Here is a 22393-nt window from a genome sequence, read left to right as displayed (position 1 = left end):
CTATAATCAATGCACATTCTCCAGCCAGTAACCATTCTAGTTGGAATCAACTCATTTTTATCATTTTTTATGACAGTCAAACCAGATTTTTTTGGTACCACTTGAGTTGGACTTACCCACTTACTGTCTAAGATAGGGTAAATGATACCTACTGCGAGTAGCTTAAGCACTTCCTCTTCCACAACTTCCTTCATGGTAGGATTGAGCCTACGTTGAGCATCACGAACCGGTCTAGCATCGTCTTCAAGATCGATTCTGTGGGTACATACAGTGGCATCAATGCCTTTGATGTCAGCTATTGTCCAACCAATTGCGCCTCGATGCTTCCTTAATACTTCAATCAACTGGGTTTCATCCTTCTAATTTAGCTTTGAGGAAATCACCATCGAAAAAGTGTCTTCTTCAGGACCAAGAAACACATACTTTAAATCTTGAGGAAGTGGTTTCAGTTCCAACTGGGGAACTTCTTCCTTTGAAGATTTAAGCATGTCTGGTGGTGGTAGAGCTTCAAACTGGGGTTTCCATCTTGCTCCCGCAAATTGTACTTCAAGTGGTAACGAAGAATCTGCAAAATAATCAAAAAATCAAAGTCATCTTCATTGATATGATCAATTTTCTCATCAAGTAAAAATTCAGGTGTCTGAAAAATATAATCATCATCAGATAAGGGGGAAGTTGAGAAAATAAAATCTGTTAGTGTCAAACTCTCCACAGCATTCAAATCACTTGTGTCATCAAAATGTGATGGCATCTTGCAAGTGTTGAAAACGTTCAACTCAAGTGCCATGTTTCCAAAGGTAAGCTTCAAAACTCCACTTCTGCAATTGATCAATGCATTTAATGTAGTTAGAAATGGTCTTCCTAAGATGACAGGAGCTTGGTAAATAGTGGAGACCGGCTGCTGCATGTCAAGAACCACAAAATCTACTGGGTAGTAGAATTTGTCCACCTGGACCAACACGTCCTCTACAATACCCCTCGATACCTTAACTGATCTGTCAGCCAACTGTAGCATGATGGAGGTCTTTTTCAGCTCACCCAATCCCAACTGCTCATATACTGAGAACAGTAGCAAGTTCACACTACTCCCCAAATCAAGTAAAACTCTCCCAATGCGTGATTCACCAATCATAATGGAAATGTTGGGAGAGCCGGGATCTCTAAACTTCTGAGGAGTCTTGCTCAATATCAATGCACTAACTTGCTCCGTTAGGAAAGCTTTCTTCTTCACATTCAGCTTCCTCTTCACTGTGCATAAGTCCTTCAAAAATTTTGCATATGAAGGCACTTGTTGTATGGCATCCAAGAGTGGAATATTGATCTTCACTTGCTTGAAAATCTCTTGAATCTCTGTGTGATACTTGTTCTTTTGGCCAGCTGCTAATCTCTGAGGATAGGGAATCACAGGTTGGTATCCCTTACTAGTCTCAACATCTGCACTCACAGGCTTCTTCAGCTCTGGTCTCACTACCTCTGATTCTTTCTCAACTTTATCAGTCTCTGTTACATCTTCAGGTGTAGGACCAACTACCTGTGTATCTATAGGCATCTCTGGTTGGGGAACTTCCTTCCCACTTCTCAAAGTAAGAACTGTCTTCGCTGTCTCAATAACATCTCCTGAGACATTATGCACTTGTTGTTGTTGTTGCCTGTATACTTGAGAATTAGGCTGAAGTTGTGCTGAAAATTTCTCTTTCTCTAGGGTGCTCAAGGTTGTGCTCATCTTATTAATAGTGCCTCGCAACTCATTTATGGCCTGAGTGTTCTGATTATTTGTGGTGGCCTCAATCTACATGAATTGCTGAAGTGTATTGGCCATCTGAGCCATACTGTCATCTAGAGTCTTCTTTGCAGATGATGAAGGTTGAGAACTCTATGCAGCTACATGAGGCTGAAATCCAGGAGGAGCTACATAAGGATAGCTCTGAGGATTCTGATATGGCGGATACTGGTACTGATGAGCACCCTGATTAAATGGCTGCTGCTGAGGTGGTGGGGGTCGACCAGGCTGATCATTTCTCCATAAGAAATTTGGGTGATTCCTCCACCTCGGATTATATGTGTTGGAGAAAGGTTGATTCTGTGCTCTATTAACCCAGTTAGCTGATTACATCTGCTCAGACCCACTTTCTTGAAATACTGGCATAATCGGGTAGTCTTGGGTCTTATGGTTTGAATCAGCACATATAGAACATGCCTCTACTACTTTCACGACCTTCACTTTTTCCATTTCCATGACCTCCAGTCTTCTAGTCAATGCAGCTATTCGAGCTTGAACATCAGTGTCTTCTTTAAGCTCATATCTACCACCTCCAGAAATAGCCCTTAGTGGCTGTGCTGCTAATGGAACTAGATCAGTACGAGTGTTCCACTGTTGTGTGCTCTCAGCAAGGTAGTCAAAAAATGATAGTGTTTCATCAGGTTCCTTGCTGAAGAACTCCCCATTGCACATTGTCTGAACAAACTGCTTGCATTCTGGAGTGAGACTAGTGTAAAAATAGTTAACCAACCTCCAAGATTCAAAACCATGATGTGAACAAATGTTCACCAAATCTTTAAATTTTTTCCAACTGGCCTGAAAGGTCTCATCAGGTCTCTGATTGAACTGGCTGATTTGCTCTTGCAAAAACTGAGTTCTCTGAAAAGGAAATTTTTTTTGTAAGAATTCACGCTGGATATCAAACCAACTAGAAATAGAATCAGGCCTCAAAAATTAAACCAAATCTTCGCTTTATCCTTTAAAGAGAAAGGAAATAAATGAAGTCTAATGAATTTATCAGTAACAGCCCTAGTGATAAAAGTAGTGCAAGCTAACTCAAAATCTGTCAAGTACTGGTAATGACTCTTAGAATCCATCCCGTGGAACTGAAGTATCACTGACATCATGCCATGCTTAATAGAGAAATTAGGTGTATTTTCAGGTAAAACTATGCATGAAGGTATAGTGGTGCGAGTGGGTTGCAAATAATCCTTAAGAGTGTGCGGTGCAGGTGCCGCCATATTTTCTGGTTCAATTTCAATTTCCTCACCTGACTCACTAATAGAAAAGACAGAAGAGTTATCTATCTCCAAACTGTGTATACTACTCTCAACACTCGATGTGACTCTAAGCAACCTATTTGAACTGTCTCTCACCCATGACATGAAACATCAGTTTATAAAGCATAACAAAAATAATGAGTTTAAATTTAAGCTAAAATACTTTCTCTGGCAACGGCCCCAAAAACTTGACTCACTCAAAAAAGAGTAGCACTAAAGCTATCCCAAGTGCAGGAGGATGTCGTGTAATAATTAGGAATAAATTTCTAGATTGTCTCCTCAGGGAAAGTTACTTAAAAATCAAACTCGTTGAAAAGGGTGAAAAACTTCACAAAGAGAAAATAAAATGATGGTATGTGCAATGGATGGAAAAGGGTACTAGTCATGGACTAGATTTATGTTTCTAGATTTTGATTGTCGGATTGGAATGTAAAGAACTAATAGATTAAATTTAGAAATTAATAAAACTAAATTAAGAATTAAACTAAATTAGGAAGTAATTGACAAAACATGCACTGAAAATTGAAAAGCCCTAACATCAATGTTTTAGGGTTCATCATTATATTCAAATCACAAATTCTCAAATTAAACCACCGTAATTGTAATCACTATTAAAATGAAAGCTTAACGAAATGATAAAAATAAATAACATGAATTAAATGAATAACAAATAAATTACTCAAAAGTCTAAATCAAAATTCTCCAAAATAATTCAGAAACTCAAAACTGAAATGAAATAGCAAGAAGGGAATTGAAAAGATCAAGCCAATTGAATGGAGATGAAGATTCCAAGCGATGGAGGAGGCTGAGCTGCAGTGGTTATTGGACCCCTCAAGGAGTTCTTCAATCTGTTGCAGTGTGAGTGAATGATCCAGTGGAAATTGTGTAGCTGCGTGAATGATCGATTGTATGAATCCTCCTCTCCGAATCTGAACGAAAATCAAAGGAAAAATAAATTCTAAGTGTTTCTCTAATCAAAACAGAGTTTTCCAGGCCAAAAGTCAGCCATAAGATGTAAAAAATCATTTATATACTCTGACGGCGAAATAAACACTAATCTGTAAAATGCGATATTCGCTCAAGTAGAGTGTCGAGCAATGTTCGCTCAACTCTATCTAAATTCGCTCGAGCGGAGGGTCGAGCGAACATCGAGCGTTCCACTCTGCCTGACTTCGCTCAAGTGGCCAAATGCCTCCGCTCGAGCAATCTCTTTTCCCGCACACCCGCTCGATCCCACTGTCGAGCGGAAGTCGAGCGTTTGAATTCGCTCGAGCGGCGGCTTTTCGCCGCTCGAGCGATATGTACCATAATCCATTGTAATCAACAGTTGATAAAATTAAAGCAGAAATTCATACTTTTAATCAATTAAAATTACAATTTTGATTTATTCATTTTTCCATATAAAACCAATGATAAAGTAATGAAAGAATTAATATATATTGATTCCAAAAGCATTAAAAATGCAATAATTCAGCTCAATCAGTCTACTTCAAGGTATCTTGGCAATCCAAATCGTAGAAATGTGTTGCTTTGTCTACCAAGTAGTTTGCATATTTTTCCACCACTAAAGCTGAAATGAGTTATGGATGAAGAAATTTTTAAAAGAATTTGGTCATAAACAAGTGAAGTATATTCTCTACTGTGACAGTCAAAGTACTATCCATTTCAATAAAAACTAAACTTTTCATTCAAGATCCAAGCATATTGATGTGAGGTATCATTGGATTTTTGATGTATTAGAGATGAAGTTATTACATATTGAGAAAATCTATATTGATGAAAACTAGTCAAATATGATAACAAAAACACTGCCTAGACAAAAACTTGAAGTATGTAGAAGAATTACAAATTGGTGGAACCCCTCGTATAGTTGGGAATGAGAGATTTGTTGGGTTGGTCCCTTCATTTGAGGGAAGCCCATATGAGCCATTTGAGTGGTAGTTTGGTAATTCTATGCGGTAGATTTGTGTTTAAAAAGTGATGTGTCATGTGTGTTAGTGAGAAAGAAAAAAAAAACGAGAGAGAGAGAGAGAGAGAGAGAGAGAGAGAGAGAGAGAGAGAGAGAGAGAGAGAGAGAGAGAGAGAGAGAGAGAGAGAGAGAGAGAGAGAGAGAGAGAGAGAGAGAGAGAGAGAGAGAGAGAGAGGTGTCATACATATGACAAGAGAAAATTTGTCTCTCTTATTTGAATAAGAGTTTTGAGAGATTATTTATAGTTCGCTTTTGATGAAATTTTGATATGTTCTTAATGGTGAGAGCTTCATTTTGACTAGTGCTGAACGTCAAAATTGCTTCCCGATTTTTAACCACATATGCCCACTTGATAAGATCATTATTGATGTCCTAGTTGATATCCACTTGTATGGTTAAGATTGTTCATTCGACCTGATCTGACAATGTGATTTTCCGATCCGACCTGAAAAAGGTAGATTTTTGATTAAATGTTTCCCGACCCAACCTGAAAAGCTAGATTTTTTATTAAATGTTTCCAAACCGATTCCAGTTATCTCTCTCTCTCTCTCTCTCTCTCTCTCATATTTGTGCATGTGTGTTTGGATCCAACGTTATTATCTATGGAAGGTGTAGCAAGGTGCAAGAAATGAGATGAGAGACAATACTAGGTAGTGTGGATTACTAAACGGAATAACCGATTTACGTTCCCGTTTCCTTGAAACGATTATATAATGTTCCAAATTTTGACCCGAGTTTTTTCGATTTGGTTATTCGGTTCAAAATGGTTCAGAGTAGTCAATTGGGTCGGGTACCGGCTATTTTGTTAAGCTTGATTCTCAATGTATTGGTAATCTCTAGAAATTGTTCTAGAAAAGATAATCTATAAACTCATTACTGATGATAATAGAAGTTTTTATTTAGATTGGATTCCGTGGTTTTTCTTTCGCCTTGGAATGTTTCCACGTAAAAATCTTGATACCTTGCTTGTGGATTGCTCTATTTTTTTAGTTCCATTTATCGGTTTATTTTTATTAAATTGTCAATTTAATTTGTACAAAGAAAAGTAGAAAATATATTTTGTTTTCACCCTATCAGCAATCTACAGAGATAGGGTTTTACATAGCTAGCCTCATCTATTGATTGAACTGCCCTCATAGGTCATATTGCCAAACTTCCTCTCTCATCCGATGTTCGAACGCAATTTTACTTGAAAATTGTTTGCTACGTTGAAACTCAATTTTACTAGAAAATAATTAAAATATTACACACACACACACACACATATATATATATATATATATATCAATATAACTAGAAATCAAAAAACCTAAAATAAATAGACTGTGGCCTCGTTTGTTTTTACAAATGAGATTATATGAATTGAAATAAAAGTTAAAAAAATAAAATATTTTTAAAATATATTTTTTAATATTATTTTTATTTTGAGATTTGAAAAAATTGAATTGTTTATTTTATTTTGTGTAAAAATTTGAGAAAATTGAGTGATTAGATGAGATAAGATGAGATAAGTTGAATTGTAAGGTTAGAAAATAGAATAATGCTAGTATGTCTTCTTATTTTGCTCCCTCATTTTGACCTCTAATGCATTTAATTTTTTCTTTTTAAAAAATTTTGCTTATTAATTAAGAAAGTGAGTATTAGTACATTGGTATTTTTTTTGTTTTGTAAAAATGTTTAAATATATTTAAAAATATTTGAGAAAAAGAAAAGAAAAAGTATAATTTGCACTAGAGGTGCACCAAGTAGGCAAGTTGAGGCGCATAGTAGCACTACCTTGCCTTGCAAATAAACCAAAACAGTTATGTTGTATATAGTTATTTTTGTATATTTTTACACACTCTATTAATATAACTGGTAAAAACATTTATTTTATATTAAAAATGACGCAACCAATCATATTAATAAAATGAGAAATGATATTTGCAGTCGTGGTTGTGCAAGCGGTGTGCAGTCGCTTTGAAAAAAATAAATTAATATGGGACCCACATGAAAAAAAAATTAACTTTTTAATCGTGAACTCTACTCTTTTTTAAAATGATTGCGCGGTGTTTACAATTTCACGACTGTATGTAGTATTCCTGTAATAAAATATACATAAAAAATATAGACAAAAATGACTTTACTTAATACTGTCGCATTACATTGTGTCAGACAGAAACAAAGCAAAGTTCGCAGCGCAAGAGGATGAATGCAAACTGGGAAGATTTATTTGGGCCAAACCCATTGGGCCCAAACCTTAATAAATAATATTTGGGTTTCAACTTCCTTTATCCTGAAAACTACACTATAGACAAAATAAATTATATTTGGGCCCATTTTTAAGAAGTACAAAGTTTTCTTGAGTTTTAAAGGTAAAACCGACGAGTCGTATGGACAAGTCATCATTTCTGGTGGATCAAATGTATATAATACCTGATCTAATTATCATAGAAAACGACAAATAATTTTTTCTAAAGAATTTTTTTTTGTAAATTCTGCTTCAAATAGAATGTAATTTTATAAATTTTGACTTTTAAATGGCTGTGATAGACTTCTCCATGATATCGAGGCCTAATATATAAAAGATAAATGATAGTAGTAATTATGAGTATATAAGTATTATGTAATTATTTTAAAAATATAAATAAATAAATAATTTACATAATTTATTTTAAATGACTATTGTATTTATACACTTTATAAATGACACTTCTACTGGAATTTAGAGTTCGAATAGATGCTTTCAATCAATCACTGTAATTGTAATTTTTATCTTTTAAATATATTTAAATATTTTTTAAAAATATATATAAAAATTTAATAATATTCACTTTCTTAATTATTATAAAAAGAAAAATCGATACAAACCACCGGTCCGATTCATTGGTTCAAAAAGCTTTACCCTTAGTAAAATATTTTTTTTTTTCTTTTAATAAACGAGGGATAAAGTGTGAAATCAAGAATCGATTCAAGAACTCTATTTTAATAATATTTTTTGATATTATTAGGGGTTTTTTCCCAAGGACATTAGGCTCAGGTGCAAGAGGATTTAGCTAACCATGTAAACAATGGCCTTCCGAGCCCAAAGAAAGAGGAACAAGAGGCACTCAAATTTTCTCCCTGTGTAGTTTGGTCCCGAAGGGTTAAAATAGGTAGATAGCCTATACAGGCAGAAGATCCATAATTATCTGATAACAAGCAAATAGAAAAGGACGATCTGACACATTATACTTGCAACATGCAGATGAGACCCAATGTTATGCCGCATTAAATAAACATGGACGAAGAAACTCCAAGGAGGACCCTCCCCCTGCTGCAGGGCATGGGAGAAACCAAGTATAAAAATGACTCCTATATATCGGGATAACAGTTAAACTTTCTGAATTTTCTTTACTGATCATTTAAACACTCCTTTAAAAAATTATTGACTTTAGCATCGAAGGCTTTCTCGACCACAACCAGAGCCGTCATCTCTCGATATTTTCCTTGTGTTTGCAGGTACGAGATTGAAAAACAGAACTGCTGAGAGTCCAGTTTAAAAGCGTAAAACATGATGTTAACTGATATCATATATAATTATTACTTATCTAAGAAAACCTTAAGCCGATTAAAATAGATAACTTTAATTATTTAATTAAAAAAAAAAAAAACAACTTCATTCAAGCATTTAAAATCAGAGTGGTTATTGATCTGATTCTGAAGTTGACGATTTGAGCTTGTATGAATACCTGCTCCCCTCCAAACGCAGGAGTCCAGGACTAGGCCGAAGTCCAGGCACAGAAGAAGACAACCGAGAGCCCTTTGTCTGAGTCATGTAATCTCATCTCTTAAAAGAATTAGCCTTGTATCGGCCAGAGTGCACATGGGATCCACGACTTTCTTGTCTCAAATGAGATTTTATGCCTTTTTTATTTAAACAGATAGAATCGTACAAAAGCAGATGCATGTAAATATGAAAGCCCATAGTTGGTAGCTTAGGTAGCGGGGAAAATGCCTTGATTCATGTAAAACCACATGATTGATGAGGATAAAGATTCCCTCAATCTTGCTAACTCCAATTTGAGGAATACAACTACAAAGATTGATACATCAAGCATATTTATTATTATTCGTCTAAGTTTTTCTTGTAGTATTAAATATTTAATATAGTAATATCTATATTATACTATTACACTTCTTCGTATGAAACTTATCATTCAGATGACCTTTTGGACGTGATACCACCATATAATGTCATGTGATTTTTTTTTAAAAAATTAATGCTACTTGGTCCTTTATGTGTTTTTGGACGTCATTTTGGTTTGAATATATATTTTTTTAATAAAAAATTGATACACGTAATCACATTAATAGAATGTATAAGTGTATATAGAAAAGACTGTATATAACATTATTTTTATTTATACTTTATACTAAACTTTTTATGGATGATGGATGCCACGTTCTACAAGTTGCACTCAATACAACCGGCCCCTCCCAAATGATTGTTTTGCCCTACCAAGCGAATTATTCAACCTTTAATTAAATAATACTAATCATTGAGCTGCTTAGCACAAAGTTTGGTCAAATATTTTAGGATGATCATTATAATCTGACAAAATGGATTGATTGTGGGGTTCCGCTTTAACATATTTATGTACGGGAGAAAGAATGATCGAAAATTGAGAACTGCTACATACATAGATATTATATAAAATAAACTCATAAATTGATGTGGTTTTATAAAATTTTTTAGATCTGCTTTATAATAAAAGTAACTTTACAATTTAACGTAACATATTAAGCTACTTTGTGGGTTTACTTGTGTGTAATTTATTTATGACTAAAGTATTTTTCTTGAAAATTAGGTAATCTTAAGCAACATTCTTCAAAGATAATATTGAAACGTCATTGGATTCAGTTGTAAAGCTTTCCCTACCCAAATCAAAATGTGCACGAACAGCCAAATGAATGTTGCTTGTTTTGAGTGAAGAAATTAAGCAGCAAACAAGCATCTCCGCCTCTGCATTATTCGTTTTTTTTGTTCTTATTTTCCTTGTATTAGGCGTGCACGTCAGAAATGGTGTCACTCACGTTGATTGGCGTGAGCAGCATTAATTGTGTTGCGTAGTTATAATAATTGTTCATTCTAAGCCACGTTCTTCTTCTAGTCAAGCATGCATGTTGTGCAAAATTCAATGCATATGATGAATCATTGTCACGGACTTACCCATATATTTGTCAACCTATTTCATGGATATATTTATTTTGAGTTCTTAGTTGAAGTTTGGATGTTTAAATTAAATTGTAATTCCCTTTAAGAATCTATTTGAATTGGAGGACTTAAAACTCAAATAATAAAAGGATAATGTTAGTTTCACAGACAAAAACCACCAATGGCGGCCACCGATTCTTTGTTTTATTTATTATTATGTAGTAATTAAGAAAGTATTTTTAAATGATGTTGTGATTTAAAAAAATATATTTAAAGATCTAAAATAAATGTAAGAAAAAAATAAAAAATAAAAAGTAAAAAGAAAAATTGAAATAGCCTATTCGGTGGCCACATATGTGACTTTTATCTATGGTCGTAGCACGATCCGTAATAAAATCTTGTTATATTTTATGATGTGACACTATTATTTTGATCAGTTGTAAAATGGGTTGTGAAATTATGATTGTTATTAGTTATTCTTTACAAACTTTTTTATCATATGAAACAAAACAAAAAGAGAGGAGAAAAAAACTGGATGCCATCCAATGCCAGCTCTACTGCATTTGATATATGGCATGAATGTTTTTTATGTTTCCACTTTCTCCAACCACAACTTTTGACTCTATCAATTCAACCCATGATATCACATGCAAGTAGTGGGAAGGCTCCATGTCTTGTCTAAAATGATAGTTGGGAAGTTCCACATGCATTGTTTCGAGAAAATGAATTGCTTTTAGGGGGAGAAAGTATGCTGTTAATTGTGGTTGCGCTGAAGTTACTCTCTCATGTGACACTCGGATCAAGTGAATCCAGAAAATAGATGACTTTTTCAATCTCAGTCGGTGAAAATATGCGATTGGCTTGAATTTCCGAACAATTTCCTGTTTATGACATGTAGACAGATGCAAAATTCTAATTGCTAGGAACTTAAAAAGTTGATAATGTTGTTCGGAGAATAATCTTTAGACATCAATCACAATGAACATAGTTTTGTTCTTTGTGCAATGCCCTTTATACATGCACACGGATTGCGATTGTTCCTTTAAAACACAATCCTTTAGAAGAAAAACATCCCAACAACGAACCAAGTGATTATACTTGCTGAAGCTCAAGAAATTACAACAATAACTGCAAAGAATTTAAGATACAGAAAAATAGACAAGTATGTGAAGAGAAAATGAAAAGAAAATCGACTTAAAGAGGACTAGGTGCAGGTGCAGCTAGAGGGCGCAAAACCCACTGTACCTCGCACCAAATCAAATTCCCACAAATTGTTTTGCTGCATAATATTGCCAATTATAGAGGTGGAAGGCCAAATGACTGACACAAATCCGAGACACTTCGATTCAGGAGCAACATCAATGATATAGCTCTTAACCGGCGGCTCAAATCGAGCTCCATCTGTGAAATGAAATACTAATCTTGGCACCAATGACTCATTGAATCCTGTCGATTTGAAGCAATACTCAAATGGTTTTAGGTCCAATCTTTCATATGTTGATACAGACATTTGCAATGCAGTCATGACAGGATTGTAAGCTGGCTCTGCTAGAAGTGTTAGGCTTGAGCCTGAATCAAGGATTGTTCCACCACCAAGACTTGCATCCCAAACTTCCGTTGGTATTCTCAACATCACCCCACCAATGGAGATGCCCAATATGTTTACAGCATAGAATGGCGGTATGGCATTGAGAAGGAGCTTGGTATGTTGGATATTCCTCGTCAATGAATGTTTATTTCTATTGGTACCAAAAATGAGCTGATTTGAGATGTTCTTGGGGCTTAAGTGATCAACTAGGCAATATGAAAACTTGTCACCAAATTTTCCAGCTGCTTTTCTGGCAAAACTGTGCTTGCCATAGCCCAACCCCAATACACCATCAGCTCCCTTGAACCCCTGACCCCGAGTAGACTCGGTACACCCAATTAGCACATTCTCTAGCATCATCTTCCTACCATTTGTTAGGCCAACCGTTATGGTGTCGTTGGCAAAGAACCCCAGCGCAGCCGATCCGTCAAGGTAACTAATCAGGATACACAAGATCGTTAAACAAATCAAAATAGTGCTGGTAAATTGAGGGGATGCAAAAAAAAAAAAAAAAAACCCTTGAACTATATGAAATGCAGCTTATTATTAACGACTGGCATTGGCATTGCAGCAACTGACATTTGCAGGAGAAGGGTACAAAAATGTGGGTCGCGTGAAGCTTACCTACTAACAATAACTGCCATTAAAATCTTGTCTAGGGTTTAGGTAAGAGATCAAATGCTTGCTTTAAGGTCAAATTGCCCTGCTTTACCAGTGTATGTGATTGTGAGAATTGGGAGTGCTAACTATTTTTGTGTCTGCAGTCCATTGATTTAATTATAACAGAACAATCCGTGACCAAGATGTTGAGATGCTTATAATGAATTCCCAACCCACAATAGCTAGTACCAGTCGTCTGTATTAAATAAACTCAACCAAACTCAACTCACTTCAATAAAGACACGCTCCAGCTATTTTAGGCTTGCTTTTAAGACTGAACTTGACCTCAAAAAAGCATTCCAACTACTTCCGGTTGATTTTTTTTTTTTCTCCTCCATTGGAACTCGAATCACTCGATACTCGATCAACTGTTTCCCATAATTAAGCCATTGTTGCAGCATTAGATCTTACAATATTTACTTCCGTACCATAATGTTTGATCAAACATTTGTGATTAACCATTAGAAATGCTAAACTGGACAGTTTTTATCCCCCATAATGCGAATGTGATCTTGCCCAAATGGAAAAGAACAAGAAAAACGAAGTTAAAAACCTGTAATCATAGGCACAGGGGGTGGATGGGGTGGGACAGCGAGCGAGGGAGAAGAGATTCATGAGCTCAATCTTACACATCTTGGATAAGCATGGGATAGTCTCAAAGGAAGAAGAGCGATCCGCGAGATACACCCGCCGGTGGTTTCTTAGTCTTCCTTTGTGGGTGTTGCAGTTCTTCGACCCACAACCATATCTACAGTTCACCCATGTCAACTCGCTCCCAGCATCCGCAATCAGCAGAAATGCCCGCGCCGGCTTCCCAACTTTGACTTGCACAAAGTACTGACCCGTCCCATAATCCGCACCCGAGCTCATTGGCATTTCGGCAGAGGTTTCCGAGTCCTTTCTCCTCGTGCTCAACCGGCCTTGGCCGCTGCGTTTGTGGGAGATGGTGACGCGGTGCCGTACGATGTCACGCTCTACAAGCTCCTTAACGCGTTCCAGCCGAGTTTTAAAAGGCCATGGCCCCCCATGCACTGTCCCAATGAGTTGGGGACTGTGCCGATGTATTAACTCCAATCTCATCATGTCGGGTTCCTCTTGAGGAAGGTCGTGAGCCAAAACCAAACCATGAAAACTACAAATGGAAAGCAAGAAGATCATGAAGAGGAGAGAAACCGTTCTCCACTTCATCATAAGCTGGAAAAACAGCAGCAGCAGCAGCTAGAATTAGCAACAGAAGAAGACAATAATAATAATAATGGGAATTGAGGCTTGGGAGCAGCAATTTGGTGTGGTTTTTGCAGTTGGGAACGTGTTATATTTAGTGGGTTGTAAATTTTGGGAAAGGAGTTGTGAAGGGGGAGGGGGGGGACCTAACAACAAAAGATAAACAAAAGATAGAGAGAGAACTAGAAAGGGAGGCGCCTTTACGTCGGATTTGGAGCTATATATCGTGCTGGTGTGCACCCTCTGTCTTCTGATTCCATGTTTGTCGTCTACATTTTTTTGTCCTATTTTTTATGTAAGGTATAATTATTATTATTATTTCTTGGTTTTTTTTTTTTTTGGCTTTTTTAATATTCTGACTTTGTATGCCCACAATCACTCCCTATATGACTTGCTTTCACTTTGAAGGCAGAGGCTTCAGATCTATAATTAGTACTGTTGGACCCAACACCACCATCCTCCGCAGTCAGGACATTGAGGGTGGACCCACTTCTCTCGGATAAAAATGTATCTACAAATCTATTTTCATCCAAAAATGAAAAATATTATTGTTTTATTTCTTCTAAGAATTTGGATCCCTTATAATTCTTAGAGTGAAAGATATTAACACACCAAATAGAGAAACTCAATATACCATCAAGGTGGTAGCTCAATCGATACGAGCTGGTATTCCATAATTTTGAAGTTAGAAGTTCAAGTTAGGCATAACCAAAAATCTATGGGATGTGCTTTGGACCGACTGACAACTTAATAGTACTATGGTGACGGCTCGTCTATTGAAAAATAGGTATGATTCAAACTGGATATTCTACGTCAGATAGTAGTTTATATAATCACTTATAGGGAGAGTAGTTATGTTGGTTGCCCTCCTCCCATTTTTGGGAAAAAAAAAAAAAAAAGGCCCTTGAGAAGTGCAGCTAGTCTAGTCGCCAGACCGAGCCAGAGCTCCCCTTGCCATCAACTGTGCATCATGAGCTTGTAAAATACATCACTGCAAGGACATTCTATATGCGAGAATTATTGATGAAGTCCGTGATGAATATTTTATATGCGAGAATAATTAACTGTATATAATGTGACTAAAATCTCTAGCTTTTGAGTGAATTGGGGTTATTATTCAATTGATCTGACCCTTTTTTATCTCTATGGAAATGCTGTGCGAGACACGCATTCTTTCCGGAATGTTTGATATCATAGATGTTCGCCTTGCTGTCTGTCGAGTAGTCCAACTTACACGCGGGGCCTACTTTTCCCGTCATCCCATCAATTAATACTATATATAATTATGAAATATACAAACGTCGTATAATCATTTTAAAAAAAAAAAAGATCTATAATTAAAAAAGTTAATTTTTTTTTTTTTACATGGATCCCGTATTAATTCAGTTTTTCAAAGAGATTATGTGGCACTTGTACAACACGACTGCAAATATCATTTCTCTTTAACTTTACCCTTCCTCTACTCTCCTTCACAAATATAGGCTTTACCCTTCATCCATCTTATATCAATATCCAAACATTATAAATAAAAACACTTTTCAATTTTAATTATTTAATTTTTTTATCTAATTATTATCTAATCATTATGACTTTTTCAAATTTTTAAATAAAAAATAAAATAAAAAAAGAACTTTTTTAAATTATAAACAAAAATAATATTTAAAAAATTATATTATAATAATATTTTAATTTTATAATATTTTTAATCTACCGTTTATCTCTTATTTTTTAAAATTTTATAAAATATTTTAATTCAAATTATTTTTAATCAACTCACTGTGAAGCCATTAAAAGTTAAATTTAGAGCTTTTAGTCCGCCACCTCGATCTGTTTCTCCCCAACCAAACCACTAAATGCCCCCCAAGCATTAGAAGTGTCGCCCCCACTTTTGTCCACCGTCCACACCGATCTTTCATCTCCACCTTCCAACGCGCGGCCGCCAAGTGCTCCCCACATGCTTCTGGTGTCAGCGCTCCTCAAATATTTGCTCAATTGTTGCTTGCAGCCACACCGTGCTCTGTCGAAAGTCTCTTCGTGTCTGACTCAACTAATCGCCCATTGAACACCTTTCACATTTTGACTGCTCCCACTCGCTGCTGTAGAAGCCGATGTTCCTTTTTACCAAGAGCTTCATGCTTCTTCTTCTACCCTGAAATACTTGTGCATTCTCCCTTCTCCAAAGACGCGGGAGATCGAGGAAATTCTCAAAGACCGCCTTAATTATGGACAGTTTCAAAGTAATTTTGTTCGTCCTAGCAGATGAGATAGAGATTAATTGGGGGTAAAAGTTAAAAATGAAATAAAATAGTATTAGAATATAATTTTTTAATATTATGTTTATTTTGAGATTTGTAGAAATTAAATTATTTATTTTATTTTATACGAGAATTTAAAAAAATTATAATTATTGGATGAAATAAGATAAAATGAAATGAAAAATTTTATAAAAATAAACGAAGATGTATGTTTCTTCAATACATAAAACTGATTTATGTGTCTAACTCCTTATTAGCAACTGAACAAAGTATCAGTAATTAGAGAGAGAAAGAAATATAAAAAATATATTTGTTAAGCATTTAAAGATATTTGAGAGATTCAACCCATAAAAAAAGTTATGTTTAGATGTTGAGACGAGTTAAATTTTTTATTAGCAGTAATAAGTTGAGATGATAGAGTGGATTTTATAGGACGTACCTAAAATGAATTTAGATATATTTATGATAAGTTGAAAAATATTATGGGTCTCACATGTTAAAAAGTGGGACGGGTTGAAAAAATTATAGGTCATACGTATAAAGAAATTTTAAGTTTAGATGAATTTAATAATTTAAAAATTAGTTATTAGATTCAATTTAAAATTAGATTGAATTGAATTAATCTCAATTCAGTCCAACTTTCAAGTGGTTTTTGAATTCATTTGATATGTGTCTCACTCCTATTCATGATACTAGAGTTTGAACGAGAACTTTCAAGGTAGATAAATGTTTTAGTTAATATTAGATGTTACAAATTCGTATGATTTGATATGATATATTAGTTTGTAAAATTATTTTTATTATAAAATAGATTTAATATATCATATAAAATTATGTCAATTTATAAATTTATTTTTATAGATCTCTCTTGTAACACTTCTCTTAAAAAATAAAAAATTCCAAACAATATTAACAAATAAATTTCCAAATATATGGTAGACTTCCGAATAACAGCTGTGCAAGTTGCAAGGGAGGAAATGGAACGACGACTACTCATTCCCGACTCACCCGGTGGAAGCGCGTGTTTAAAATAATGCAAGCTTTACTTGTAAAGGATTACGGGGGACCCACATCGTATCCAAAGAAACTTCCATCCGACTTATTAAAACCTAGCAACATTTTGAACAATTCTATACAATGCTTGGATATATGAACAGCTCCAACGATTTCAATCTTGAGAGATTTATATCAAATCATCCTATCCTCATGTGTCAAGTACTCAAAGTAGTGGCAAGAAATGAATGAAAGTAGTAAAAAAGTTCATTCCTAGAATGCATTCACTTCATCGAAGAAACTAGCAAATCATAGTATTTTTAATTTTCATGGAAACTAATAGGGAATATATTTTCGTGGAAACTGATAGGGAATAGACTTCAAATGAGTACTTACTGGAAAATAACCAGTTGTTTTAAAAGGTTAAGATAATGAAAAAATGTAGATTTTATTATTTATTTTATATCTTAATACTTATCTTCACGGATGGGCCAAACTCTCTCAATGAGTTTAGCCTAACACATAGAATATTTAATTAAATGATGTAGAGTATAAAATCAGGGTTCAAACTTAAGACCTCTGGTCTGAAATTGTGTGAAATCAATACTTGTTTCAAAAGTTTAAGCCGATAAGAAAAGATAAATTTTATTATTTATTTTATATCTTAACACCTATCAAATCACATTAATAATGATATTATGATCAAAGAGTTTTGCTGCACACAACAGATATGTGCGTTAACAGAGTATTTATAGTGGAACCCATTAAAACTTTTATAAAAGAAAATTGTAACACTAATAAATTTGTAACATAGACAATTTAGAAAATTTCAACAACGATATTTTAGGTGTGTAAAATTAAGATTTAGAAATAGATTTTCTAATGACCAGTTATTCCTATGCATATCTTTTAAAAGTTAAGTGTTTTGTTTATTTATTTATTTTGTGGACAAGAAATTAAGATATATATATATATATATTGTGGAGTCAACGTACGGACCAACTTGTAAGAGAGACTGATAGTTCATAAACATTAGTTATTCAAAATAGCTGGCTAGCTAGAGATTAATTGGAAACAGCTAAGTGGGACAATGATCAACAACACTAATAAGATTAATTGTATTAATTTTTTTAATATAAAATAATTATTTTAACTAATAATATCAGTAAAATATAAAAATAATACATAAAAATAATTTTATATAACAGAACTTATGTATTAATTCGATCATCAAATTGTAAATTTATTTGACTTATCGCACATTAATTGGATAATTGACATCTTCAATGCGATCGTCCCCATTAATCATTTACTTTAAATTTAAAGAAAATGACTTCTTTTTCATATCTTATTCAACCATATCATGTAAAAGATGAGGTGGAAACTACAATCTTCTTCGAAATGTACTCAAATATTACTTGTATTTGCATAGAAATGGCATTGCAATTTATTGGAAATGGAAATTCTGTCTAATTTTCAATATCGGGGAATTGCTTGAGCAGTTGACCCAAGTTTAATAGGTGAAGCATCCAAACAAGATCGAGGAGATTTCCTGTTAATTTGGAACTGTTGGCGTGCCGCGTGGAGTAACAGATACTCAATAAGAACGGCGAATCCGCGTTTAAATGTTATTTCTCCCTTAATTTTCAACGGGCAGAGGAGTGTAAGTGGAATACACCTAAACATGATCTGAATAAAAAATTATATTATATTGAATGGTGCTCAAATTAAGATGTATTTATCAATTCTGAGTAAACATGACGAAGTAAATGCCGGCGAGTCATCGCCTTTGGTTCTTCAACTTGCATGGCGGTGAGGCAGGAATGGACAGAGAGATGTTAGCCATTTTGCAAAGAGAAATAATAGTTGTAGTTGTGAGTGTGTAAGTATTATGTAATTATTTTTTAAAAGAAGTGAATAAATACAAGATCTATATTGAAAAAAAAAATTAATTTTTTAAGAGAAATGATACTTACAGTTATGAGTAAGCAAATACTGCGTAATTATTTAAAAAAAAATAAATACGAGACTTATATAAATAGAAAATTAATTTTTTAATAAAAAATTATTTTTTTTTCAAAGTTACTGCATGACATTTGCATATTTCGCGACTGTGAGCATCATTACTTAGTTTTTAATAGTGATCTCTATTTTTTTTCAAAGTGAATATATGATGCATGATTAAAGATAGAGAAATACTTTTTACAGTCGGTAGATGCAGTCGACGTGCAGTCGGCTGTAAAAAAATGAATTAATACGAGACCTACATGAAAAAAAAAATTATTTTTATAACTTTTTTTTATTCATGTAGGTCTCCCTGAATATAAAAAAAAAATTTATAATTTTTTTTATTCATTCCGTACAGCCGACTGCACACTGACTGTATTTACTGACTGTATGTAGCAAAGCCCTTAAAGATAATATGTCAGACTGTAAAACATACAAGTACGGCTGTTAATACTTGTGAAATCACCTTCGGTTCAACTTGCATGGCGGTGAATGGTCATAGAGATGTTACCCATTTTTCAACTAATTCGGTTATCTACAAATTGGTACGTAAACGCATTATTTATTGTTATTGTAATTAAAAAAAAATACTTTAATCTCTAAAAAGTTTTATAATAGTAAACTTAAATATAAATGTGATTTAATATGATACGTCAGTTTATAAAATTATTTTTATTATAAAATAGATTGTTACCCAGATGACTAACATAAAAGAGGGAGTGAATTGAGTTATATTTAAAAAAATAACAATTATAAATCAAATATATAATATAAAATATAAACAAAATGTGAAACAATAATAAATATAAAGAATAAGGGTAAGAGAGAAGAAAACTCAGTATGTTAACGAGGTTCGGTCCCACTGCCTACGTCCTCGCCTCAAGCTACCCCTTGAGGATCTCCAAATTCACTATTCAACCTCCTTCAGGTGGAGATAGAAACCTATTACACCTTTGAATAACACCGCTACAAAGGATCCGTGTAGAACACCCTCTACACTTGCAATCACCTTACAAGTAGTGATTCAACTATTCCCCGTATAGAATACTTTCTACACGCATAAGGGTTATATACACCATTTTTCTGATACAAAAGCTGATAGTGGGTAGGTTATCAGAAAACATTCCTCAATGAGTAAAATAAGAACAATACAGCGCAAACTATATCTCTCAAAATGAATAAAGATTAAGGCTCAATGCTTAGAGAAGAGAGAATGAAAGCTTTGAATGAATGTTGTATGCTCTGGATATTGTGAATGTGAAGCTCTCAAATGATTTATTTATAGGCATATGAGATTTTATATTCAAATTTAAAAAGATTCACATGTCAAAGACAATATCATTCACTTTTTCAAAAAATTCAAATAAAAGGTTCTTCTTTTTCAATTGTTAAAAACAACATCATTCATTTTTTCAAAAAAATCAAACCTAATCTTTTACTTTTGGCATATGACAAAATGAGCACATTTTCCTTTTCAAAAAATTCAAACCTAATCTTTTACTTTTTGCATATGACAAAAGGAGCACACTTTCATTTTCAAAAAATTCAAACCTAATATTTTACTTTTTGTATATGACAAAATGAGCACACTTTACTTTTCAAATTTTTCAAACAAAATCATCTACCTTTTGTATAAGTCTAAAAAAGCATCAATCACTTTTGAAAATATTCAAATAAAACATGCACATGTGAAAGATGACAATCAATCATTTTTAATATTTTCAAAATTCAACCCTTTAATCAAGGCATGCACATGTAAAAGATGACAATCAATCATCTTTCAAAAATTTCAAATTTAATTTTCAAAAAAAATTCATGCACATGTGGAAAATGTATTTTAATGCTTTATGATAAAATATTAATTTTGAGTATTAATCCTAATTTTGAATTTTAAGAGATTTACAACATTACTCTATGACTTTAATGTGAATTTATTTCCTTCTTGCTCATACTTGATTTTTTGATGTGCTTGATTTCATTGTGTGGACAACTTGAATTTGAAACTCTTTTATTTTTTGAATTCATTTGTTATCATCAAAATCCATGTGTAGATTTATAATCACATAAAATTTAAAATTTTGGATTTAATATAGATTAAATAGATCATTTAAAATTACGTCAATTTATAAATTTATTTTTGTGAACCGCCTCCTCATGACATACTCCTTAAAAAAAGGTCAAACAAGCAAATATTTTTTTATATTAACTGATGTATCCATGTCAATGCTTGATGTATCTATACAAAGTTTGCAAATAGGTTTTTTTCTTTTTAGAGTATAAAAATGGGGAACAGCTTAGCCTCTGAGGCTAGGGGGTGGCCTGGCCTTGTAGCGGTAATCCTACCATGTTCTATGAGATAAGAATAGTCTATACCCTTCTAGTCTGCTTTAATACACAGATCGGAACTTAAGAGATGTTTGACACATCAAATGTCATCAAACACGTTATTGATGCCGCATCAGGCAGTAAAAAATAATTATTTTTATTTGGATTTTTTTTTGTTAATTGTAACATATTCTAATGTAAGTGTACGCACCATCTAGCAATTAGAACAATTCGAGAGAGAAGCGAAAATTGGAGGGGCACCATTTTGTTGGTGCTATCAACACTTTTGAACAAAACTTTCAGCTCATCCAAGAATTTAAAGCAATATAGATCATCGTCCCTTTCAAATTAAAGACAATCTTACTTAGATCCCATTAGATGTTGAGATGATAAGAGATGATTTAAGTTCTTTATAAATAATAGTGAGTTGAGAAGGTATAGTGAGTTTTGTAGAGCTCATGTAAAATAAGTCTAGATATCTTTAGATATTAAGATGAGTTTAAAAATATTTATGAAAAATTGAAATAGATTATGAGTTTCACGTATAAATATGTATTAAGTTGAAAAAGGTTATAGATCCTACGTGTAAAGAGATTTTGAATTAAAATGAGTTCAGTAATTTAAAAGTTTGGTGTTTGGATGTTAGATTCCGTTTAAAATTAAACTAAACTAAATTAATCTCAGTTGAATCTAACAACCAAACGGAACCTTAAACAACATTTGTAACATTTCAAAGGAAGAAATATACATATACGTATATGTATGCATATACGGATACGTATATATACTTATATGCATAGAATAATTATTCTATTTGAAGGCATATACACCACACATTATCTATGTGGAATAATTTGATATAAAGATGGATTTTAAAATATGAATCTTACAATTGAATTATGTCACATTGATTATGTATAATGTAAAAACTTCTAAATAACACTATTCATATACATATATACACATACTAGAGATCACGTGCCTTGGCATGCTTGATTTTCCCTATCTCATAATAAAGGAAAAAGAAAAAAAAAAATCACTAAAAGTATACCTATTTATTCAGTCATCTGAATTCACTGATTATATAACATCATATTAAACATGGTCTCCATTATAAGAGTGGGAATGTATAAAATCTCCATATAAAATGTTGTCCA

At 33.5% G+C, this 22393-nt stretch overlaps 1 protein-coding gene across 1 annotated transcript; it reads right to left on the bottom strand.

The window, feature by feature from the left end:
* Nucleotides 1–11255: 11255 nt before the first annotated feature.
* On the bottom strand, nucleotides 11256–13871 carry LOC122297583 (aspartic proteinase NANA, chloroplast). The gene is made up of 2 exons (XM_043107693.1): nucleotides 12986–13871; nucleotides 11256–12208 (listed from the first exon to the last, which is right to left on the bottom strand). Exons 1-2 carry the CDS (start codon nucleotides 13621–13623, stop codon nucleotides 11389–11391), a joined length of 1458 nt encoding a protein of 485 aa, XP_042963627.1. The 5' UTR covers nucleotides 13624–13871; the 3' UTR covers nucleotides 11256–11388.
* Between the last annotated feature and the right edge of the window lie 8522 nt (nucleotides 13872–22393).

This window comes from Carya illinoinensis, chromosome 15, assembly GCF_018687715.1.
Source record: "Carya illinoinensis cultivar Pawnee chromosome 15, C.illinoinensisPawnee_v1, whole genome shotgun sequence".
NCBI classification, from domain to species: domain Eukaryota; kingdom Viridiplantae; phylum Streptophyta; class Magnoliopsida; order Fagales; family Juglandaceae; genus Carya; species Carya illinoinensis.
The sequence above is the reverse complement of the archived record's forward strand: the minus strand, read 5'-3'. Positions and strand labels throughout refer to the sequence as shown.